Source organism: Anomaloglossus baeobatrachus, chromosome 4 (genome assembly GCF_048569485.1).
Source record: "Anomaloglossus baeobatrachus isolate aAnoBae1 chromosome 4, aAnoBae1.hap1, whole genome shotgun sequence".
In the NCBI taxonomy this organism is placed as follows: domain Eukaryota; kingdom Metazoa; phylum Chordata; class Amphibia; order Anura; family Aromobatidae; genus Anomaloglossus; species Anomaloglossus baeobatrachus.
Genome location: NC_134356.1, coordinates 500877313 through 500903551, shown reverse-complemented (window position 1 = coordinate 500903551; position 26239 = coordinate 500877313). Strand labels below are relative to the sequence as shown.

General features: G+C 44.2%; 1 protein-coding gene across 2 annotated transcripts in view; it reads right to left on the bottom strand.

The window, feature by feature from the left end:
- Nucleotides 1–26239, bottom strand: part of SLC12A1 (solute carrier family 12 member 1) — a 243034-nt gene that overhangs the window by 107814 nt on the left and 108981 nt on the right. For both annotated transcript variants that reach the window (XM_075345801.1, XM_075345802.1), the window contains 3 exons: nucleotides 21936–22059; nucleotides 12416–12517; nucleotides 4883–5038 (listed from right to left, as the gene is read on the bottom strand). In XM_075345801.1, coding sequence (XP_075201916.1) covers nucleotides 4883–5038; nucleotides 12416–12517; nucleotides 21936–22059 — 382 coding nt within the window. The remainder of the gene's footprint in view (nucleotides 1–4882; nucleotides 5039–12415; nucleotides 12518–21935; nucleotides 22060–26239) is intronic.

Here is a 26239-nt window from a genome sequence, read left to right as displayed (position 1 = left end):
AAAATAAGTACAGTTTGGAATGTTTAGTGCTGTAGTGCACATTTGGTGCTGGCTTTTTGTTTTTTCTTCATTGAATTGGTCGGTGGTTGACCTCCACCTTGCTTTGCACCCCAATTTGGGATGTATTCCATCTGTCTAGATTTTGGCGGTTGGTGACTGTTCACATTAAGTCATCAGGCTTTGTCCACAGGCTATTTACTTCATGCAGCATTTGCTTGGACCTGTCCCGCCCACTGCCATGACTCAGTCATGGGTACGGGATTGAAATAGACCAGGTGAGTGCTGCTAAGAGCAGTTCTACTATTCATATGTGAGGCCGTATGGCACATTTTATAAAAATATTTTAGTGTAGGACTGCTTCAAATGAGATTTGCCGTGACGTGGCGAAGCAGCTCAAGAAATTGCAATTTTTTGCCAAAAATCTCAAAATTTTTAAAATAAGTACAGTTTGGAATGTTTAGTGCTGTAGTGCACATTTGGTGCTTGCTTTTTGTTTTTTCTTCATTGAATTGGTCGGTGGTTGACCTCCACCTTGCTTTGCACCCCAATTTGGGATGTATTCCATCTGTCTAGATTTTGGCGGTTGGTGACTGTTCACATTAAGTCATCAGGCTTTGTCCACAGGCTATTTACTTCATGCAGCATTTGCTTGGACCTGTCCCGCCCACAGCCATGACTCAGTCATGGGTACGGGATTGAAATAGACCAGGTGAGTGCTGCTAAGAGCAGTTCTACTATTCATATGTGAGGCCGTATGGCACATTTTATAAAAATATTTTAGTGTAGGACTGCTTCAAATGAGATTTGCCGTGACGTGGCGAAGCAGCTCAAGAAATTGCAATTTTTTGCCAAAAATCTCAAAATTTTTAAAATAAGTACAGTTTGGAATGTTTAGTGCTGTAGTGCACATTTGGTGCTGGCTTTTTGTTTTTTCTTCATTGAATTGGTCGGTGGTTGACCTCCACCTTGCTTTGCACCCCAATTTGGGATGTATTCCATCTGTCTAGATTTTGGCGGTTGGTGACTGTTCACATTAAGTCATCAGGCTTTGTCCACAGGCTATTTACTTCATGCAGCATTTGCTTGGACCTGTCCCGCCCACAGCCATGACTCAGTCATGGGTACGGGATTGAAATAGACCAGGTGAGTGCTGCTAAGAGCAGTTCTACTATTCATATGTGAGGCCGTATGGCACATTTTATAAAAATATTTTAGTGTAGGACTGCTTCAAATGAGATTTGCCGTGACGTGGCGAAGCAGCTCAAGAAATTGCAATTTTTTGCCAAAAATCTCAAAATTTTTAAAATAAGTACAGTTTGGAATGTTTAGTGCTGTAGTGCACATTTGGTGCTGGCTTTTTGTTTTTTCTTCAAACCTCTGTTATGGCAGCAAACTGGTTCCAGGTCGCACATTCACTTCATGTGCCACGCATTAGGCTCAGGTGAGTCACACCCACTAACCTGGAAGGAGTTTGTATATACTAGGCTCACAGTAGATGCTAGAGTGTACGGGCTCCCTCAATTACACTGCTTTCCCCGCCCACCGGCCTTCCTGGCGCCTGTGATTGGTTCAGTTAGCTAACACGCTGCCACTCAGGGTGGGGGCGCGTCTGACTGCAACCAATCACAGGTGCCAGTAGGCAGGGAAAGCAGGGCTTATCGATGAACAGTAATTAGGAGCCCAGGAAGTGAATGCGAGGCCTGGGAGCAGCGTACAGCCATGCTGAAGCCTTGGTAAGTCCAGTGCACTTGCTCCCATTTCCCTATACCTTCCACCACCATTTGTAATCTCCGGATTCTGATCCCCATAGATGTATATGAGGACCAGATTCTGGATCAGATCTAGATTTAAAAAAAAAAAGAGAACAGGGACCTGCCGGTCCCGGTTATCTGCACGTCCGCTCATCTCTACTAATAAAGTCCACTGAAGCAGCAGTTGATGTCATATCATGCCTGTGTCAACAGATATGGACCAGTGGTAAAAGGACTGGACAAGATCGGTGTTTATGCTTATTCTAAAGAAGGGAGATGCTACCGACTATAGAAACTATCAGACTATTACACTCAAACCTCACGCCAGCAAAATTCTACTGAGGATTCTACAAAGACGGTTTCAGCCTTACCTTGACAAAGAGCTGCCAGAGAAACAAGCAGGATTCAGAAAAGGCAGAAGAACAAGAGATGTAATTATTGGCATTAGATAATTGAAAAGGCCAAAAAATGGTAACAAGGAGATCTATTTCTGCTTCATCGACTACAGCAAAGCCTTCATCTGTGTTGATTACCGGACACTTTGATGAAATACCATGAAGGAAATGGGTGTGCCAAACCATCTGATCAGCATCATTAGGAACTTTACATAGACAAAGAAGCAACAGTCCGAACAGAATATGGTGACACCGCATGGTCCAAAGTAGAGCAAGGTGTTAGACAAGGGAACATCTTTCATCATGCCTTTTAAATTTATATGCAGAAGCTTATTTCAGAAAGGCTAGACTTGCAGAAAAATAAGGAATCATAATTTCTGGATGAATCATCAACAATCTTAAATACATAGACGGTACAATATTGATAGCAACAAGAATAGATTGAATGTAGGACTTATTACGGAGTGTAAAGTTGAAAAGCTTGAACATGGGGCTCCCACTACTACAAAGAAGACAAAGATATTGCCTATTGCCAGGTATGACCGGGACATATTTGAGATGGACAGTTACAAACTGGAAGTTGTAAAGGACTTCAAGTTACTTGGATCAATGATCACTCAAGATGCAGCGGCGAGATCCAAAGTCAATAGGAGATTAGCTATGGGCAAATGAATAATGAAGTCACTGAACAAGGTCTTCAAATTGAGGAACATTTGAGTGACAATAATGACACAGCTTGTTCATAATCTGGTCTTTCCTCTAGTAACATGGATGCAAAACTGCACAGTGAAGAAACAAGACAAAAGAAGTATCAATGCCTTTGAAATGTGGTGCTGGACAAGGATGTTACCAATACCACGGATGACAAGAAGAACAAACAAATAAATTTTTTAACAAATCAAGCCAGACGTCTCACTCGAAGTTAGGATAACTAAGGTACGACTTTCCGGCTTTGGACACATCATACTGTAATGGAGTTAAGGCTGCATTACACACAACGATATCGCTAGCGATCTCGTTAGCGATGTGGCACGACCAGATCGTTGTTATGATTTGCCGAGATCGCTCATAGGTCGCTTTGTAGCGGTCACATGTACACATCTCACAAACGACGCCACATCGTTCAGCGATATATTGTTTGACCAAGGCGGTCGTGTGGATGTTGTTCGTCGTTAGCAGGGTGTCAAACGTAGCAATATGTCTGCTGCGTTCCAAACGACGAACAATATTTTGAAACTGAACGACGTGTCAACGATCAACGATTTTCACCCTATTTGCAATCGTTTGGAGTCGTACGTAGGTGTCACACGCAACGACGTCGCTAATGATGACGGAAGTGCGTCACGAAAACCGTGACCCAGACGACATATCGTCAGATAAATCGTAGCATGTAAAGCAGCCTTTACTCACTCAGCTTGCTGTTTGAAGTAGTACACAGGAACACTTCCATCTTAAAGTCCAACCGGTTTATTAAAACGCACATAAACCACTCGCCAGCAACATAACATAAGCTTTTCTTCAGCTTCACAAAACATTACACAGTTGTCAGTCCAGTTAACCTGCAGTATGCCCGCACAGAGTCGGATACTATCTCTACCCAGAAGTATCCCAGTGGAGCTATCTCAGCCTCCACACATTGACCCCAATCAGTATACACATTCCACTCAGAGGTTCCTTGCAGTTCCCTGGTCAGAAGAAGTGAACTCCTTCTTTCCTTCAGGGGATTCCTTCCAGAGGTGTCCAACCTCTATACACAGTCCTGGTTAGAAAAATCAAATTCTCTTTTTTTTAGAGGATTCCTTCCTGGAGACAATACAGCCTACTCACACTGACTATGCGACAATCAGTCTCCATTTTGACACATGAGACCACACATGGGCAGAGGTATGTAGATAGCCCATTTCTCCAGCCATCCGTAAAACCTGTCCCTCGAACACCCTAATAGGATTTGTGGCACTACAAGTACCAGAGAGGACATCCAGGTTTACATCACTGTGATTTTGCATTCAGCACACAGACACCCATTTTGTCCTTTATTTCTATATAGCCTAAATTCAAGGGGTCAAGTCTTGTGAGACTCCACTTTTTAATGTTCGAAGTATTTTTAGTCTGATGTCAAGACAGGCTATGCAAAAAGTCTTGCAAATATAATGAAAACTATGGTTTTGTATTCAACGGGCTACCGCACACAGTTTGTCTGCTTTTATTTATATACTGTATATATATATATATATTTTATATATATATATAAAAAAAAATATATATATATATATATATATATATATAAAAATGTGTGTGTATATGTATATATATATATATATATATACATACATACATATACATAATGTATATCTATACGATTTACATTTATACAAATATATTTTTAGGAGGTTCGACTTAATTGTTGTATAGCTTTCTTCTCTTTTTATATATTATTAGAAACATTAAGACGCAATTTGCTGCACAAGAGTGTCACACCGGATACTGAGAGTAAATTGTCACCAATTTTTGCCATTTACAAACCTTTGATATTGGACCATGTTCATCAGTTAATAACAAAATGGAATACATTTTGCATCATTTGTTTGATTTGGTTCTTTTTATCTTCTTTTGTGGCTGGAGGTCACATTTATGCAGAAATATGGAAATTGTTGAAGGGTTCACTAACTATCAAGTACCATACTGTATATTAATTTTACTTGAATTAGTTCATCTAATTTGTTGTACAATTCCTACCTGGCTTCTTGTATGTCACATAGATGTACAGGAAAAGTTCTATCCCATAAGTGATGAGAGCGGCCCACCAGTTGATGACAAACATGACACCACAGCACAGCATGGCTCCGAACAGGGACACCCACATGTTGTAGTATTTGAATGCAGGTCTCCATCCTGTGTATATATAAGATGGATTCATCATGTTATGGTCATCTTCAATAAGAGGCTTTAAGTAAAGAATGGCATCACCAAATGACAGGCCTGGCTTTCTATTTGTGAAACTTCAGGACTTTAATATAGATTGGCGGGGGAGTATCTGTCAGCACCCCCACTAATGAGCAGACGAAGAGGCTGTGATGCTTTAGCACCCTCTTTCTTCTTTACCAGGTACAACTGAATACCTTTTGTAGTGATTGTGCTTGGTACCACAGTTCTCTTCTTAGGCCCATTCACATACCAGGCACAGACACTATAAAATGACACAGCCTCTTCAATCAGCTGACTTTTTAGGTGCCAAAAATTCAGACCTCAGTTATCTGATATTATTGAACTTAATACAGGTCATCAATATTAAAGTCCCCAAAAAAGCTTTAAAGGGAACCTGTCTGCTGATTTATGCTGACCAAATACGGGCAGAATGACGCTTGCTGCACAATCACAGTAAGGCCCTGTGCGCACTTGCCGGTTTTTGCCGCGGATTTCCTGCGGTTTTGCTGCATGTTTCGCTGCAGAAAATGTTCATAACATCTCTGCAGTGATTCACCAGCAAAACCTATGGGAAAAAAAATTCTGTGCGCACTATGCGGATTTTGACAGCTGCATGTTTTGCTGCGGGATTCCCGCAGCAAAAACAATTGCATGTCACTTCTTTTCCGCACGTCGCTGCGGCATTTCACTCCATTGACTGCAATGTAATCAGGAAATCCCGCAGGGAATAACGCAGGCAGCAAATTATGTGCGGTTCATTGCGTTTTCCTGCGTTATTCCCTCCGGTATTTCGCGGTTTACCTGCGGTAATGTTCAGCACTGCCCTGCGGTTTGCAGGGAAGTGATGTCATTATGACAGGAAGAGGAAGCGGAGCAGAGAGTAAACACACGAGATCACAGACACAGACATAGAACACACACAGATCACACTCACACACAGACATATAGAATACACATAGAAAGCAAACGGACATATAGAAAAAAAAACACGTGGGCTCCGCTGTATTTTCACCAGCCGAGGTAAGCACCCAGTGGCGGCCCGGTATTCTCAGGCTGGGAAGGGTGAGGTGCAGGGTTAATGACCCCCCCTCCCGCAGCCGAGAATATCAGCCCGCAGCTACCCCGGGACTGTTGCATCCATTATGCGGCAGTACCGGAGTGTCCTCGGCTCTTCCTGTTGCCATGATGCGGTGGCAGACAGGGTAATAAGGAGTTAATGGCAGCGGATCGCCGCCACTAAGTCCAGGCTTGATCATGGCAGCGTCTATGTGACAGCTGACATGATCAACCCGTAAGTAAAGTGAAAAAACACACACACCGAAAAATCCTTTATTTTAAATAAAACACAAATAAGCCTCATCGTTCACCCTTTTATTAACCCCTCCCAAACACACAGCTCCGGCGTAATCCACGTCCTGCGATGCTTGCATCCAGCCGCGACTGACACAGACACAGCGCTGAATGCAGCCTCGCAGCGAGACAGCAGAGGTAACCACAGGGCATTTCCCACGGCCGGTAATGTGAACTCACTACCGCTCGGGAGAAATGCAGTGATCTGTCCCCTATCTACCTATCCCTCTATCTATCCCTCTATCTATTCTTCTATCTATTTGTCTATTTATCTATCTATCTATCTCAGAAGGAAATTATTTTTTTTTTCAATGTGCTTTATTGCAATAAAACACATGTACGAACCCGCACGCGGTAAATCCGCAGCAAACCACATGCGGTTTTCGGGTGCGGTTTGCCGCAGTTTTGTTACCGCGGGTGCGGTAATCTTTCAGACCCTGCGGAATTTTCTTAAGAAAATTCCGTTTTCCAGTGCGCACAGGGCCTAAAGGTATACTTTTGTCTAAATTGCTCCAGATATTTAGACACTTTATAGTTAGAAGATCCAGCCATCTACTGTACCGGAATATAAGACTAGTCCGGCACCCAAGCTGGTTTCTCCCATCACTACTAGAAGTGATTGACAGATCTTTCCTATAGAGAGACCTGTCAATCACCTGGATCAGAAATTAAAAAAAACATGGGATTGTTGGACTAGTCTTATTTCCAGGTACGATCCCTGACTGCAGTTGTGCTCGGATTCATGCTGTCCGTGTTTTGTGAAGCATGAATCAGCTGACAAGTTCCCTTTAAAAACAGTCTCAAGAATGCTCAGTGGCCACCTATAAAGCCCATGCTGTGTTTTAGACAGCAAGTGATTTCATATTACATTTGTGTGAAAGGGTAGCCTGCAAAAAGTCCCCTAAAATACACTCATGGACCAGCGTCCTAAAACCTACAGCAGTAACACAAAGTAAACAAGTTGATAATTTATTGTAACAATATCTATTTTGTTGCAGACGATGAAGTCGAAGCTTCAAAAACACAGTTATTAAACATCGCAGAATAATGGCTTTTTTAATTCCCCTTATCTCTAAAGTGCCTCTTCTTGTCAATATTGCCATTTAATATGACATTAGTATTTCTGGTTTAGTTAATATTGTGTCATATTTGTGAATGCATAATCAATACAACTATCCAGTGATCCAGAAATCTGATTTTTAAAGACATGGTGAGGGAAAAAGATGTCAACGTTCTTGTCTCTACTTATTCTGTAAATGTTCAAGAACCAAGTAATGTGGGACTGTTGGCTCCTCAGATAATGCCCTGTATATCTCCCATTATCATTTATTGCAGATGCGGGATATGACTCAGGTGCATTAATAAAGAAGTTGGATCCAGTTGGATGAAAACACGCTAGGAACTGCAGTAACTGGATTCTTCACCAATGATAGTAATAGGGTTTTTTATTCACAACGCATTTCAATGCCATACTGGCACCTTTATCAAGTGATTTTTTTTTAAAATTTTTCACCTGTTGAGGCGCTTGTACAGTGTTGAAACACATTGTGAATAAAACACACTATTACTATCATTGTAGAAGAATCAGTGTACTCCAGCAGCCTACCTACCATGTTTTCATCCAATCGGATCCAATATTTCCTGGAGGAGTCATCCACCAGCCACTTATGATTAAGGACTTGTTTGTTTTTATTAATAGTCCGAAACGCGTTAAGCTATCATGACCCTTACCTGTACCATCTAAGTGGATTTCGGTCTTCACAATGTTTTTAACGATGTCTAAATAAAGCCTTGAATGTTTTAACATAAGGAGGATTTGTGCCGGATCGCCCTCTTTTCCTTTCCACGTTCTACATAGGAATTGTGCCTGTCACAACTCCACCAGATGAGCGTTAACCAGCACCTACCTACTCTCCCTCCTTAGAGAATCACCCTATTGTACACTTTGTTCCCCACATCTAGATTTTTTCTTAATAAACAAGTTGTCATTCTTAAAGCTTTAATTTAAGATATTCCACAACTCAATACAATGTGTCACTCGACCCCAAAAAGTCACTTTACTTACAGTTAGGTACAAGTATTAGATTATAATAGATTATAATATACACTGAGGAGCGAAAGGGTAACAATGTTTTGAACTTTTGACTTTCAGGCTCCATATCTCACCATCCCCATCTCACCATCTACTACAGCTTTGAGTGTGAGACTGCCTTCAATTTTATAGACAATCATCTTGGTTATTTCATACATAAATTTGAGTTAACTATTTAGCATATGATTAGTTATGCAGATTCTTGTCATCTCACTGCATTGTTACTGTTTTGCTGCTAAAAATCTAAATTTTATTTTTTATTATCTTGTTAGTATTTTGTAAATCCACCTTTGGCCTTCTACACTGCCTGAATCCTTCTGGGTATGCTCTTAATCTGATTCCAGCATGTGTCGACTGGAATCTGACTCCAGGTCTCCTATACATGTTCCAATGTTGGTGCATACCTTCGACACACTTGGGTATTCACAAAAAGGGCAAGTAATCCAGCAACATGTCCAGTGATACCAAACAATTCTTTAATCCATATGTTTAAAAAGGTTTAGTTCATGATAAAATATGACTCATATTTTATCATGCACTTAACCTTTTTAAACGTATGGATTAAAGAATTGTTTTGTATCACTGGACATGTTGCTGGATTACCTGCCCTTTTTGTGAATGCACTGGATTCCATGTATTCATTGATCTCTGCACCGCACGGGTTAATTGCACCTTCTGTGGCTCTCTTCATCACTTACATGCAGGGTGAGCCGAAAATTACCTTTTTTTTCTTTATGACACACTTGTGTATGTATACAGCTTTTTCTTCAACTCTTCCCACAAGTGTTTGATTGGGTTCAAGTCGGGGACTGTGGGAGCCAATCCAGCACCTCTACTTCATGAACCATTTCTTCGCCAATCTTGATGTATGCTTTAGGTCGTTGTACTGCTGGAACACTATGTCGTCCTTTTCATACACATAGTACTCAAGTGCATGAAATAATTCATCTTGTAGGATACATATATATTCTCGTGGTCTCAGTATTGAGACCACAATTGATCCTGGTCAAGTATCCAATGCCTTTGGCTGTGAAACAACCCCATATCATCAGGCTTCCGCCAGTGAACTTGACAGTTCCTTCAATTTCTCTATCCGTTAGCTCTTTTTTCCTTTGTTTCTTCCAGACCCATTTGCATCCATCAGAGTTTAGTCTATTGACTTTAGTCTCCTCTCTCCAAATCACCCATGTCCAATCTTCTACAGTCTACTTTTTAAATATTTTTTCAAACTTAAACCCACATTTCTTATGACGATAATGAAAGTGAGGCTTATTTACCTTTTTTTGGGGCTACCATTCCAGACTTGTGTAACATGAATTGTATGGTGCTTGAATTGATGTCTGTGATCTCACTATTATGAAGCATATGAGCAGCCTCCACTGCTGTTTGTAGCGCCAGAACTGATAGACATTGTGATGAGCCGACTTGTTGACTGTGATAATTTGCATTGACATGCATGCACCTCTTGGCTTTTACATTGATGGATTTTCTTAATTTTGTATTCTTTCAGTATTCTTTCAATTATGCTGGCACTCACATGATGCAGTTTGATAGTTCTCTTGGCCGAGAGATCGCTTTTGATGAGCTAGATGATACAGTTTCTCTTTTCTTGGAAAATATTTTTCATGGCTGCGCCTCGATTCAAAACAGTGAATTTTTGCTTAAGAATCAACCTAATAACACACTGAGCTATCAGGGAATGTGAGAACAGGTTGTAATTTGTAGCATACAGGAAGAAAAATATTTTTCCACCACCAAGAGCAAAACAGTAACAATGCATTGACATGATGAATATCTGCATAACTAATCACATGCTAAATAGTTGTAAGTCAAACAATGCATGGGATAGCCAAGATGAATTGTCTATAAAATGAGATAGTCTCATGTTTGACGTTGTAGTGGATGGTGAGATATGGAGCCTGAAAGTCAAAAGTTCAAAACATTGTTACCCTTTTGCTCATCAGTGTATAAAAAGGCTGTATACCACAATTGTGTAACATATATGTAAAATATATTTGTTATCACATATTTGCGGCATTACTGACTTTAACTTTTACAGAGATATAAATCTCTCATCACTTTCTTATGAGCCCAGTGGAACGGTCAATGTACCGTTTACTTCCAAAAGATACTATACTACATACAGAAGGGAAAATAGAAGTGCATCTCAATAAATTAGAATAGCCTCAAAAAGTTAATTTATTTCAGTAATTCAATACAAAAAGGGAAACAAATATATAATATAGAGTAATTACACACAGAGTGATCTATTTCAAGTGTTTATCTCTGTTAATGATTATGGCTTACAGCCAATGAAATCCCAAAAGTCATTATCTCAGAAAATTAGAATATTGTAAAAGGCCAACTGAAAAAAATGATTTTAAACTCAGAAATGTTGGCGCCTACTGAAAGTCTGTACAGTTAATGCGCTCAATACTTGGTCGGGGCACTTTTTACATGAATTACTGCATCAATGTGGCGTGGCATGGAGGTGATCAGCCTGTGGCACTGCTGAGGTGTTATAGAAGCCCAGGTTGCTTTGGTAGCAGCCTTCAGCTCATCTGCATTGTTGGGTCTGGTGTCTCTCATCTTCCTTTTGACAATACATAGTTCTCTATGGAATTTAGGTCAGGCGAGTCTGCTGGCCAATCAAGCACAGTGTTACTGTGGTTATTAATCCAGGTTTTGGTACTTTAGGCAGTGTGGACAGGTACCAAGTCCTGCTGGAAAATGAAATTTCCATCTCCAAAAAGCTTATCAGCAGAGGTAAGCATGAATTGCTCTAAAATTTCCTGGTAGTCAGCTGCGCTGACTTTGGTCTTGATACAACACAGTGGACCTACACCAGCAGATGACATGGCTACCCAAATCATCACTGATTGTGGAAACTTCACACTAGACCTCAAGCAGCTTGGATTGTGGCCTCTTCACTCTTCCTCCAGACTCTGGAACCTTGATTTCCAAATGAAATGCAAAATTTACTTTCATCTGAAAACAACACCTTGGACGACTGAGCAACAGTCCAGTTCTTTTTCTCCTTGGCCCAGGTAAGATGCGTCTGGCATTGTCTATTGGTCATCAGTGGCTTGACACAAGGGATGTGACAGTTGTAGCCCATGTCCTGGATACATCTGTGTGTGGTGGCTCTGCACTGACTCCAGCTGCAGTCCACTCCTTGTTGTGAATCTCCCCCGAATTTTTGAATGATCTTTTCACAACAATTCTATCAAGGCTGTGGTTATCCTGGTTGCTTGTGCACCTTATTCTACCACGCTTATTCTTTACAGTCAACTTTCCATTAATATGCTTGGATTCAGCACTCTGTGAACAGCCAGCTTCTTTAGCAATGACCTTTTGTGGCTTTCCCTCCTTGTGGACTGTCAATGACTGCCTTCTGGACATCTGTCAAGTCAGCAGTCTTCCCCATGATTGTGTAGCCTACTGAACCAAACTAAGGGACCATTTTAAGCACTTAGGAAGCCTTTGCAGGTGTTTTGTGGTAATTATTCTAATTTTCTGAGATAATGACTTTTGGGTTTTCATTGGCTGTAAGTCATAATTATCAACATTAACAGAAATAAACACTTGAAATAGACCCCTCTGTTTGTAATGACTCTATATATTATACAGTATGAGTTTCCCTTTTTGTATTGAATTACTGAAATAAATTAACTTTTTGAGGATATTCTAATTTATTGAGATGCACTTGTATATTGTAATGACATATATAACCGAAAAAGGCTCCGGAGTAGGGATCAACCATCAGCCAGCAGGTATTTTAAAGAAGGGATCTCTAGAATAGTAGCCTGTATAATACATTTTTCAATATTATAATCATCAGTGAGATTCCCCCTGCAACAAGATAATAAAACAAATGATTTGCCTGCATTCATTACACTGACCTGGTGATTTTGCATATGAAGCATGGAAGCAGGAGAAGTTGATCAGTGCATAAGAAGCCAGGAAGAAGTTAGAGATGATGGGTGCAATGGTGTTCAGCTCAGCTGTATGAGGGAAAGAAAATGTTACAAGCAATATTTTAATGTTCATCTTATTTTTTGATATGTTAATTTTTTTCCCCTTACTTTTTAATACACCATACATTTTTACCTTATCTAATAATAGATGTAAATTGCTGCATAATGTAAAGAAATTTTCTTGATTGGTGATCTGAAAGTTAAACTAAGCGAACCCTATAAAAGCTTTTCCCCCTAATACTTGTAATCCTGGAGCCCTAATTTAAGAGCAAACCCTACATACAAATAATTTTCCATAGATGATAAACCAGTATACAGAATCACACTCTTTAAGGCCTTATTCACACATCCGTGTCTCCGGTACGTGTGACGTCTGTTTTCACAAGTACCAAAGACACAGACACACGTTAACCCATTAAAATTAATGAGTTTGCGCACACATGTGTGTTTTGCCATGGACCGTGTGTCCATGTGGAGCATACTTATGTCTGTGTCCTCCACACATAGACATGTCCGTTTTTCTCCAGCAGCACGGATGTCACATGTACCGCACGGATGTGCTCCATGTGACACGTATCGGAGAAAACACACGTGTCTGTGAAATAAAATTATTTTCTATACTCACCTGTCTCCACCGCTGATGTCTCCAGCACTGCTGTCACTTGCTTCCGACCCTCGCTCATTATGCTCATCGCATATGCACGGCACAGAGGACCAGAAGCAGCAGCAGGGCTGGAGACCATAGATCAGCACCACGGACAGCAACGCCAGGGACAGGTGAGCACAAAGTTCCCATTCTCCATGTGTTATCATGGATAGCACACAGAGAACACACATGTGCCAAAATCACAGCATACAGAGGGCAATACGCACCTATTACACGTCCGTGCAAAACGTGCGTGGTTTTCACGGACGTGTGAAAGAGGCCTGATACACACAATGTCAACCACATTTACTTATTCTCGCTTCACCCTAGCATCATCTTTGTTTAAAACATATCCAATATGCCTGATCTATGATCACAAGTACACTGGAACATTGGATCATACTCATTGATTTTTACAGGATCCATAGAGATCCTGATATTTTTGATGGTAAGATTAGTGCTGAATTCTATTATTCTTGTAATCAACACTACCTGTATAGCCTATAGCGACCCCTGAACAAGTGTGAACAGAGTCTTACAAAGTTACATAGTTTATATGGCTGAAAAAATACAAACGTCCATCAAGTTCAACCAAGGGATGGGAAAGGGAAGGGGCACATGATAACCACATGTATGATACAGTCCACCACAAAAGAGCTAATAGTAATCTCTCCCTCCAAATTCAATCAATTGGACCAAACATTCAGAAAATAATTTTACAAATATCAGTGATAATTTATGTTATTTTCTTCTAAAAAACGCATCCTAGAGTTTTCTGAAACTTTCAATGGTTCCCACTGAGACCAGCTCTCGAAGTTGAGTATTTCACAGCTTAAAAGTTCCTTTGTTAAAGAAAAAAGGGCTGTCCAGGAATAGAAAACCATTGCTTCTTTATTCTAGAAATAGCACATCTGCTCATAGGTTGTGTCTCATATTGCAGGTGAATGGAAAGGAGCTGTAATGCCACTAGTAACCTGTGGACAGGCTAAGGTGCTGCTTTTGTAACTAATTTGTCATATTATTATAATCCAAGACAATCTCTTTAAGAACTATTTCAAACCTATATGACTTTTGAATTATTACTAAATTAATCATTATATACTGTATATAAATGGACCAACACATTACACTTACAAAAGCCTTTATGACAACCTATTCACAATCCATAGACATTAATATGGGTTGGTCCCCACTTTGCAACTAAATTATCTTCTAGGAAGGCTTTCTACAAGATTTTGCAGTGTGATTGTGGATATACAGTGTGTCCACCCATATCCTGTCCACCGCCATGAACTGGAGAACGGCGGCAGCTATAGGCATAAAAGTGGTGTCTAGGTATAGTAAAGTAGCCATGCGCTATGCAATGAAACTACCTATAGTGCCACCTGGTGGAAAACAACAGAGTTAGCATTTTTATCTCAAAAAGGGAACGAGATAGAGAAAAAATATGAATTACAAAGTTGTAGGGCATCATCAATTCAAAAAAATGTTTGAATTTTTTTCTCTCGCTGCGCAGTTTACTGATCAGATTATTGATTTCATATTTTGATAGATAGGGCATTTATGAACTCGGTGATACCAAATATGTGTAATATTTGTAATATTTTTTTAACTGTTTTATTTTCAATACAAAAGAGGGGTGATTTGAACTTTTAGTTTTTTTTTTTTTTATTTTTTCATATTTTTAAAAACTCTGATCAGCAGAAATGTTGCGTTTCTGTTAAAGCCGGTGCTCTGTCAACTCTCACCGGAAAAACGTCATGATAGCGACAGAGGTCATCACATGACCCATCGCTACCATGGCAAGCATCGGCTCCCCATGATTGCGTTACGGGGCCACTGATGGCGTCTGGGAACGGCTCATTTAAATCGCGCTGTCACATTTTGACAGCAAAATATAAGGGGTTAACAGGTGCGGGTAGATCGCGGTTCTGTGTAAGTCAGTCACTAAACATCCCCAACTAAACCATTATAGTACTTGCTTTGCGCACTGGGGCACTGTCAAGCTGGAATAGGAATGGGTCTTCCCCAAACCGTTACCATAAAGTTAGAAGCATACAATTGTCCACAATGTCCTGGTATGCTGAAGAATTAAGATTTCCCTTCCCTAAGGAGACTAGGCCAACCCCTAAAAAACAACCCCATAGCATTATTCCTCCTCCACCAAAATTTACAGTGATTGCAATGCAGTAAGGCAGGTCGTGTTGCCCAGGCATTTGCAAAAACCCAGACTCGTCCTTCAGACTGGCTTTAGATATGTGATTCTTCAGTCCCTATACTCCCACTGCTCAAGAGTCCAGTGGTGATGAGTTTGACACCTCTCCATGAGACACTTCATGGTGTGTTGGTGATTTAAGGCTTTCATGCTGCCCAAAACCATGTCATGTTGCTCCTTATACGCAGGTTTTGTGCGGATGTTAATGTCATAGGAGCTTTGGATTCGTTGGCTATTGAATCAGTGGAAGGCGAGTAACTTTTATGCACTGTGCATCAGCACTCGGCTACCATATTCTGTACCTTTATGTGCTCTCGATTTCATGGCCGAGTTCTGTAGTAACTAAATGCTTGCACTTTACAATAATATCAGTCACATCTGATAATGGAATATTTAGGAGGGAAGAGATTTCAGGAACTGATTTGTTACAATGGTGGTATCCTTTGGTGCCAAACTCAAATTTAATGAGATGACCCAATTTTTTTCACAAATGTTAGTAAAGGCAGACTGCATGGCAAGGGGAAAAACGGAATATAACAAGACTGAGCCTTTCAATGAGATGTTTTTCATTTTACTCTTGTGACTTAAAAAATATATGATGAGTGGCAGCACAGCCACTGCAACATCCACTCATCATTTTAATGAGCGGATCCCTTTTCTCAGCAAGTAGTCATGTGGTCTTACACTATACAAATAAGTAGGAAAAAAGTTGACCATGGCTATAGTTTTCATATCTCCATTCAAACCTATCTGGATACCTATCTATCCCGATCTGCACTCACGGATTATAGCAACGGCAACCGACAGCTAACCTGGTTTCTCTTTAATGCTCAGCTCTGCCAGGTGTCGGCTGAGTTGTGTCCACTTCAGCTCTGCCAGGTGTCGGCTGAGTTGTGTCCACTTCTCTCAGCGTGTAGGAGTTAATCCTTCTCTGAGCAGTGTGTGACTCTTCTGAAAGTCAGGTTGCTGATTACCATCCACAACTAGTGTCTCCCTATTTAAGGCTGGGTAGTTTGTTAGGAGATCTCCAAAGATAGCATCTGCTCGTGCTATTGTGAATATCCAGTGCTCTTGGCGATCCTCTTTGGTGACCTGCAATTTGTTGCTAGTGCGGTGTGGAAGTGTCCCTTGGTGTGCGTTACATCCTCCCTTATATTTTATTTCCCCCTGTGCCTTTATTGTCTTCCCTTTGTGGTTGTTTGCAAAAGTGAATACGTTTCAGTTATTTCCCCTGTCCATGTCTTTTTGGGAGGGGGTTATTTTGGTGTCTCCTGCCCAAACTGGGGATGGGAGGGTGCGGGGGGTTGGGTCAGAGTGTGAATAGGAGACAGGACACACTGAGGGACCAGACCTCACTACCCTTAAGTGTACCTCTGGGTTAAGGGTCAGAGCAGGGATCCCAGTCTTAGGGCTAGTTCAGGTCTCCCAGCTAGCCTAGCGCTACCGTGACACTGCACATGTATGACCACCTTTCCAGTCCTCAGTGGGAACCAGTGTCGCCAATTTCTCCAGATATTATTATTATTTATTATTTTAATAATAATAGCGCCATTTATTCCATGGCGCTTTACATGTGAAAAGGGGTACACATAGTAGGGATACAATAATCATAAACAAATCAAGGCACAGACTGGTACAGGAGGTGAGAGGACCCTGCCCACGAGGGCTCACAGTCTACAAGGGATGGGTGAGGATACAGTAGGTGAGGGATATCTGGGTGTTCTAGTAGACACCTTTCCTGAACATACTTTTTTTGGTCTGGCCATAAGAGTCAAGAATTACCCTTGGTGGGTAAACAACCTATCTTGAAGAAAAAGCTAAATAGTAATAATTTATTGGATGGATACCAGTATCCCACGCAAGCCTCTGATTGTATATGCAGTTGTGACGCCCTGGGCAAGCCAGGGGTCACAGGTAATGACATCACCACACCCTACACCCCGGTTAGGTACACCTAAGCTAGACCAGAAATCCTTGTTGCCTTCCTCCAGGGGCTGATGTCCACACCAGGGGGTGGGCCAGGTGGTTGGCTCCGCCCACCGAGGAGTTCACAGTCCTGGAGGCGGGAAAACCAGGCAGATGAGTGTTGGAGGAGGAAGTGAGAGGAGTTGAGTGGTAAAGGAGCAAGTGTGAGGAGGAAAGTGACAGAAGTAGAGCCTGAAGTTGGTCCGGGTGTGTGCCCCGGACTGAGACAGCAAGGTTAGCAGACGGCGGTGACCGTCTGCAGTGGAGGCTGATCGGAGGTTGCCGAAAGGACCGTGGACGGGTGGTGGCCCGGCGGTACCGGACCGGTATACAAAGAGAAGCCAGCACCATTGGCAGGGGCCTTTCGGATCCCGGCAAGGCTAGGAGTCGCCGTGAATTTGCCAAATCCGTCAGTGAAGGGGACCTCCGGGTCTCCAAACAACTAAGTCCCGATTGAAGGCAACAGTCCAACCGTATGAGAGAGACACCGCCACCGCCAAGGCACCAGTTTCTCAGGGCCAGCGCCTGCGGGCAAAGAGGGGCTCCTCCGGCCCATATCCAAGTCGGGGAGCGGGTTACCGGTAGGAATCCATCGCTACCAACATTTCACAAGGTGCAGGGAAAGAGACAGTCACCGTTAACTACCGAGGAAAAGCAACAGCAGCCGTCCATGGGAACCGTCTTTCCAGCCGTGTGTTTTACCGAGAACTGTGTCAACGTCTCAGGCTGAGTGAGTACCACCGTGTCGTACGGCACAGCGCTGCCCCCACGACCCTGCACCTCACCAGGCCCCGCACCCGGCCTGTCATCCACCCCTACCCCATCACTGGGCCCCGGGACAACCAACCCCCTACCCACGGAGGGGAGAAATAACAACAAAGCTGCTCCCTGTCACCGCTCCCGGGATCCCCATACAGAGCAGCGGTGGTGTCCACACAATCACCACAACCGTGGGTGGCGTCACGGACAATAAATCCCCAAAAACCAATCCCCCTTTTCACTCACGGGCGAGGAGCGCCGCTCGAGTCCCCGGGATCCGGCCCATCGCTCGAGCCATCGAGCAGCGGAGGCCGCAGCAGCAGCGGCAGCCGGACCCGAGCAGTGGGAGAGTGCAGCGTCCCCTCCTCCGCCCGCGACAACTTGGCGTCACGAACAGGATCTTACCGCTCTGCCGCTGGGTAGAGGTGCGCCTTGTTACCGCCAGAGGTGTCCGGCCGGAAAATTTCAGAAGCCGCCATCTTTGGCGCAAAGAGTTCCCGCTCGAGCGTCTCCTCGAGTAGTGGAGGCGCGAAGGCCAAAACCCCGCCCCGATAGAGGAGGGGCCGGAAAGAGGCTAAGGGGGATGAAATGGCGACTGGTCGCATGTAGCCGCGGCTATAAAGGCAGGGACGCCAGGACTCTGCAGCCATCTTGTTCCTGGGAGAGGCCACCAGCAACATGTGGATGCCGTCCCGAAGCACCGTAGCCCCCGCGCCTGGAACCGCGGCGTGCGTGGAGATCCGGACCGCGCAGCTCTACCAGAGGCTGCAGGTCAAAATACAGCTCCTCATGGAGGAGTGGGAGACCGACATGGCGGAGGTCATAGCGGCCGTGCGGCGACGCGAGGAGGAAGCTGTGGAAGGGAGGGTGAGTGACCCACGCCCCGATGCCCTTGAGGGGCTGGTCATCGCGGCTGCGGGACCCGGTCTAAACCCTCTCACCCTGCTGCCTCCCTCGCTACCCGTCCCGGAAGCCGTGACCCCGCCACTAGGCCCGCTACCACCGCAACCGGTAGCGATACCCAGCATGCCCGCCCCAGCGGGCCGACCTGTAGCAGGAGCCCGTAGCCAACCAGAGGTGCTGCCGTGGAAAGCCCCGAAGCCTGAACCGGAGGCGTCCCCCGAGAAGTTCCCCGAGCCGGAGCCGATAGCCCACTCCGTGCCGAAGGCCCAGCAGAGGAAAGCCCCTGTGCCCATTCCCCACACCTCGGCTGAGGTTGCGCCGGGTTGCCGCTGTAAGGTGGCGTCCAAGGCCAAGTCACCACGGGACCTGCCGCCCAGATCACCAGTAGTGGGCAGTGTCCAAAAGGTCTCGCGGGGCCCGACCCGTGCGCCGGAGCTCGCAGTAGCGCCGTACTGGGACAGGGAGCCGGTACCGTTGGGCCTGGAAATCGAGGAGAGGGAAAGAAAGAAGGCAGAGATGGTGGCCCGTACAATCCGGGAGAAGGAGAGCCTGAGACAAGCGACCTTCCGTGTCCGGGGCCCGCTGTATGAGGGGCAGGTGAGGCGGTTTGATGTCTGCCGGGGCTATGGATTCATTTATGAACCGGGCCTGAAGGCCGAAGTGTTTATAGCCCGGCGGGATGTCAATGCTCACCTGCCAGAGGAGCACCCAGGCCGCAACCTGATGCCAGGGGACCTTGTACAATACACCCGGCACTGCGGGGAGAGGGGGTGGTTTGCACTGGATGCGAAGCTGAGGGGCAGCCAGGAGGCCCGTGTGAGCACCGCGCCCCTTCCCCAAAGTGATGCCGAGGACTCTGAGTAGGGCAGCGGAGCACCGTTGCACCGTCCCCGTTGGGACCACCTGTATGTGTTAAAAGTTTGAAAGTTTTTGAAAAATGAAAATGATTACCGAAGCCTCATATGATTAACCTGCTGATTAAACCGGCTGTTGCTGGCACCGTTGTCCCCGAGGGGACCGCTTAAAGTTGCGTAAGGGACTCCTTACGGACAAGCCCGTGAACATGCAGGGCAACCACAAACGTTAGTGGCTTGTAAATAATGTTATTGTTATGGCTTCACCGTTACCACTTCCGGAGAGGCAGATTGGAGGGAGGGCCCGCAGTGGAGCAGGCTGGGGCCCAGCCACCACAGGAACCGGTGGCTACCCTCTGGGGGTTCCAGGGGCTCCCCATGGATGTGGGTCCCCTGGAAAGGACAGATCCCGCTCGGGTAACTTGGTGCTGGACTGGGGTCAAGGGGTGCTGCCTGTTTCTTAGGGGCAGCATCAGGGCCAGGTTACTTGGGTGGGTGAGAGCGGAAGCCGTAACCGTTAAAACCATTTTGCAACGTTTAAGAAAAGTGCCTCCCGTTGTGGGATGATGTTATTCTACTTGTATGTGTTTTTATCTTTTTTCAGAAAAATAAAACCGGTGTTGGGCGGGCAGCCCGCGGACGGTCTGCGTTTTGCTAAGGGGGAATGTGACGCCCTGGGCAAGCCAGGGGTCACAGGTAATGACATCACCACACCCTACACCCCGGTTAGGTACACCTAAGCTAGACCAGAAATCCTTGTTGCCTTCCTCCAGGGGCTAATGTCCACACCAGGGGGTGGGCCAGGTGGTTGGCTCCGCCCACCGAGGAGTTCACAGTCCTGGAGGCGGGAAAACCTGGCAGATGAGTGTTGGAGGAGGAAGTGAGAGGAGTTGAGTGGTAAAGGAGCAAGTGTGAGGAGGAAAGTGACAGAAGTAGAGCCTGAAGTTGGTCCGGGTGTGTGCCCCGGACTGAGACAGCAAGGTTAGCAGACGGCGGTGACCGTCTGCAGTGGAGGCTGATCGGAGGTTGCCGAAAGGACCGTGGACGGGTGGTGGCCCGGCGGTACCGGACCGGTATACAAAGAGAAGCCAGCACCATTGGCAGGGGCCTTTCGGATCCCGGCAAGGCTAGGAGTCGCCGTGAATTTGCCAAATCCGTCAGTGAAGGGGACCTCCGGGTCTCCAAACAACTAAGTCCCGATTGAAGGCAACAGTCCAACCGTATGAGAGAGACACCGCCACCGCCAAGGCACCAGTTTCTCAGGGCCAACGCCTGCGGGCAAAGAGGGGCTCCTCCGGCCCATATCCAAGTCGGGGAGCGGGTTACCGGTGGGAATCCATCGCTACCAACATTTCACAAGGTGCAGGGAAAGAGACAGTCACCGTTAACTACCGGGGAAAAGCAACAGCAGCCGTCCGTGGGAACCGTCTTTACAGCCGTGTGTTTTATCGAGAACTGTGTCAACGTCTCAGGCTGAGTGAGTACCACCGTGCCGTACGGCACAGCGCTGCCCCCGCGACCCTGCACCTCACCAGGCCCCGCACCCGGCCTGTCATCCACCCCTACCCCATCACTGGGCCCCGGGACAACCAACCCCCTACCCACGGAGGGGAGAAATAACAACAAAGCTGCTCCCTGTCACCGCTCCCGGGATCCCCATACAGAGCAGCGGTGGTGTCCACACAATCACCACAACCGTGGGTGGCGTCACAGACAATAAATCCCCAAAAACCAATCCCCCTTTTCACTCACGGGCGAGGAGCGCCGCTCGAGTCCCCGGGATCCGGCCCATCGCTTGAGCCACCGAGAAGCGGAGGCCGCAGCAGCAGCGGCAGCCGGACCCGAGCAGTGGGAGAGCGCAGCGTCCCCTCCTCCGCCCGCGACACAGTATCACCATCAAAACAGAACAGCTATACCACTACATATTATGTTTTTCATTTTTGGATGAATTCACATTTATTAATACAGCACAATTTCATTTTTTTAGATAAAAAAAAACAAATGATAAGTGTTAAAGAATGATCTTTCTGATTTATTTATTGTCCTGTGTGTTCAAAAATCACTACAATATATAGAATGACATAAAAGGTAAAAATGACTAACCAATCAGGATGAAGGCCATTGCGATGAGAAATGTAAGAACGTAGCCTCTGATTGGTTCGTTGTTTTTTCCATGTCCTTTAGCGAAAAAGTGAAGTGCTTTGTAAATGTTATCCTTGCAAAGCGCCTGTAGGGAAATCAATATACGCTCACTTAACTTATTTCAGTGTAATAAAAATGTTCCAATTCACTACATGACCCGTCATCATTGGGATGATTCACGGTCTTGTACCAATCACAAAAAACTGCCATCATAGGTTGCATTAAATTTTATGGGTACAGCCATACCTTATTTAACCAGATAATCATTAAGACTGACCCTTTTGAGGACACGAGTATAAAATTGTTAACATCTCGTGTCATTTTAAAGAACTTTAGTGCTGTTGATTGTACAACAAGTGGCTCTCCAGGCATAAGAACTAATGTGAGATGCTATTAACCCATCACCTGAATGCTCCATTCCTGAACATTAAGGTCAAAATGTTCTGCGTCTACATGGAACTAGTAAATGCTTGCATCGGTGCAGATGCTAATTACTGGTCGACAGATTGTCTTTAATGACTGCGTGAAATGAAATAATAATGTACAAATCCTATAGAGTAAATGAAATCTATTCTGGCAGTGACCTCCAATTGTACTTTTCTTTATGTCTCTTATGTCTCCCAGTTCAGACATACATATATAATGGGTTTTATATATTAGACTCGGTTTGTGAAAGGGGCCAATTACTATTACTATTGGCAGTAAAGAAGTGCTTCTTTTGCAAGTAAATAAGTAAAGCAGTAATAAAAATGTAAAGTGTTATATACCAGTAGTTTCTGGCAGAGAACTGCAAGATAATCTGAACTGTCACAAGAGCATAAGTAAAGATAGCGCCAATTATGAGAGGGTGGAGAGTTGTGTGGTTTATGTTGGCATTTTATTTTAGTCATCACCCTGTGTCTTTTATGTGTCATTTTCTATGACTTTCCAATAAAATAGAATATTGTTTTATGCATACAAGGCTGATAAAGGCGACTTCATGGAATATATACAAAATGTATACAGTGGGAAAAATAAATATTTGATACACTACCGAGTTTGAAAGTTTTCCCACCTACAAAGAATTGAGAGGTGTGTAATTTTAACCGTAGGTACACTTCAACTGTGACAGACAATATAAAACAAATATTTAGAAAATCTGATTGTATAATTTTTATATAATTAATTTAAATTATATTGCATGAAATAAGTATTTGATACAATAGAAAAACTGAAATTAATATTTGGTACAGAAACCTTTGTTTGCAATTACAGAGGTCAGACACTTCCTATAGCTCTTGACCAAGTTTGCACACACTGCAGCAGGGATTTTCCCACTTCTCCATACAGATCTTCCTGGGCAACATTGCGTTTCAGCCCTCACCAAAGATTTTCTATCGTTTTCACGTCTGGAGAAAGGCTAGGCCACTCCAGGACCTTGAAATGCTTCATACAGAGCGCTCCTTAGTTGCCCTGGCTGTGTGTTTCTAGTCATTGTCGTGCAGGAAGACCCAGCCCTGACTCATCTTCAATGCCCTTACTGAGGGTAGGAGGTTGTTGGGCAAAATCTTGCGCATAACCCCATCCATCTTCCCTTCAATATTATGCAGTCATCCTGTCCCTTTTGTAGAAAAGAACCCTCAAAGAACAATGTTTCCACCCTCATGTTTCATGGTTGGGCTGGTGTTCTTGGGGTTGCACTCATTCTTCTTCTTCTTCCTGCAAACACAGCGAGTGGAGTTGATACTAAAAAGTTTTTTTGGCCTCATCTGACCACATGACCTTTTCCCATACCTCATCTGGATCATCCAGATGGTCATTGGCAAACTTCAAATGAGCGTAGACATGTGCTGGCGTGAGCAGGGGAACCTTGCATGCCCTGCCGGAATTTAATCCATGACGGCGTACTGTGTTACTAACGGTAATCTCTCTTAAGATCATTGAACAGGTCATCCTGTGTAGTTCTGGGATGATTCCGGACCTTTCTCAGAATCATCCTTACCCCATAAGGCGAGATCTTGCAAGGAGCCCCAGACCTCGTAAGATTGCCATTTTTTTTGTTTCTTCCTTTTTCTAATAATTGCACCAATGGTTGTTGCCTTTTCACCAAGCTGCTTGCCTATCGTCCTGTAGCCCATCCTAGCCTTGTGCAGGTCTACAATTTTGTCCCTTAGACAGCTCTTTAGTCTTGGTCATGGTGGACAGGTTGGAGTGTGATTGATTAATTGTGTGGACAAGTAACGAGTTCAAACAGGTGCAATTAATACAGGTAATGAGTGTGGAGTAGGAGGGCTTCTCAAAGATAAGATAACAGGTCTGTGAGAGTCAGAATTCTTGCTGGTTGATAGGTGATAAACTACTCATTTCATGCAATAAAATTTAAATTAATTATTTAAAAATCATACAATGTGATTTTCTGGATTTTTTTTTATTCTGTCTATCACAGTTGAAGTGTACCTACAATAAAAATTACAGTCCTCTCCATTCTTTGCAGGTGGAAAAATGTGCAAGATCGGTAGTATATCAAATACTTATTTTCCCCACTGTATTCTCATCAGCATAACAAGTGCAACACCAAGACCGAAAGGTCATAGAGTTCACAGAATCATTAGACATGTTAATTATATGCAAATTCTGCAAAAATGATAAGAAAGTTTTTAAAACATCTCAATCTATGTAATATCGAATATAAGTACCACATACAGAAATCCCCACTTATATGACTTTGCATTCTATCTATGTGGTTATTAATGGTTGCCTGAGGAATATTTTGCCACACTAATGATCTTGGATACACAAATTATTAAGACCCGCTGCTGGCAGCTCCCCTTGCAGTTGCCAACCAACAACATCCCATATGTGATCAATGGGAGATACGTCCAGAGATGCTGTTTTAGCATGTTTAGACCACACTGGTTGCTCACAGTAATACGAACAACATGTTCCCTGGTATAGTTGTGTTGAAAACTCAATACTTGGCCACTTTGGAGAAATGGCCATACCAAATCAATCTAATGCCGACCACTGCATATACCTACAATGAAGACTAGAGGGGTCCAACTACCATATATTATGCGATCAAACACCATAATCCTGGAAGTATGGCGGGCTTTGCACACTACGACATCGCAGGTGCGATGTCGGTGGAGTCAAATCGAAAGTGACGCACATCCGGCGTCACTTGCGATGTCGTAGTGTGTAAATCCTAGATGATACGATGAACGAGCGCAAAATCGTCGTCATCGTATCATCGCTGCAGCCTCCGACATTTCCATAATGCCGGGGGAGCGACAGGTACGATGTAGTTCCTCGTTCCTGCGGCCGCACACATCGCTGTGTATGAAGCCGCAGGAGCGAGGAACTTCACCTTACCTGCCTCCCGGCTGCAATGAGAAGGACGGAGGTGGGCGTGATGTTTACATCCTGCTCATCTCCGCCCCTCCACTTCAATTGGCCGCCTGCCGTGTGACGTCACTGTGACGCCGCACGACCCGCCCCCTAAGGAAGGAGGCGGGTCGCCGGCCAGAGGGACGTCGCACGGCAGGTATGTGCGTGTAAAGCTGCCGTAGCGATAATAATCGCTACGGCAGCTTTCACTATATATCGAACGTGCGACGGGGGCGGGACTATCGCTGCAGCATCGGTAACACATTGTTACCGATGTCGCAGCGTGCAAAGCCCGCCTTAGGCTGGAGTGATATTCCTTTGTTAAGGCCTCTTTGTGATGTTGCCCACATGTCTTGAGATCACCTTTCAGCTATTTTTGCATCCAGGACAAAAGCAGGACTCATTGGTGAAGAGGATAGACCTCCATTCCAGCCTCTATTGCCTTATTGGTCTGCACCATGAAAGCCTTTTGAAACAGGTGGTGTAAGGTCAATGGAACACCTGTGGCTTGATACCTGGCATGTAGTCCAATGCTTGATGGTTTGTGCAGACATTTTTGATGCCTTAGATGTGGTATGTGATATCCAATTTAATTTACAGATCACAGTGGATCAATCATAAAACCAATGTTATGGGTTTTTTTTGGAAAATGTTCTAGGAACCATTTTTCAATAAAACATCACCAAGACACATGTTGCTTATGCTACAGTGAGTACCCTACATGGCATACAGTGCTTCCATGGAATTCAGCTTGTCCAGACTTGTCTCTCATTGTGCACATCTGGGACATCATTATTCAGTAGTTGCAAAGGGAGTTGCCAGCAGAAGATCTTGATGATTACCAATTCCAAGTGCATTCAGTGTGGCAAAACAGTCCTCACACAACCAGTACTAACCTT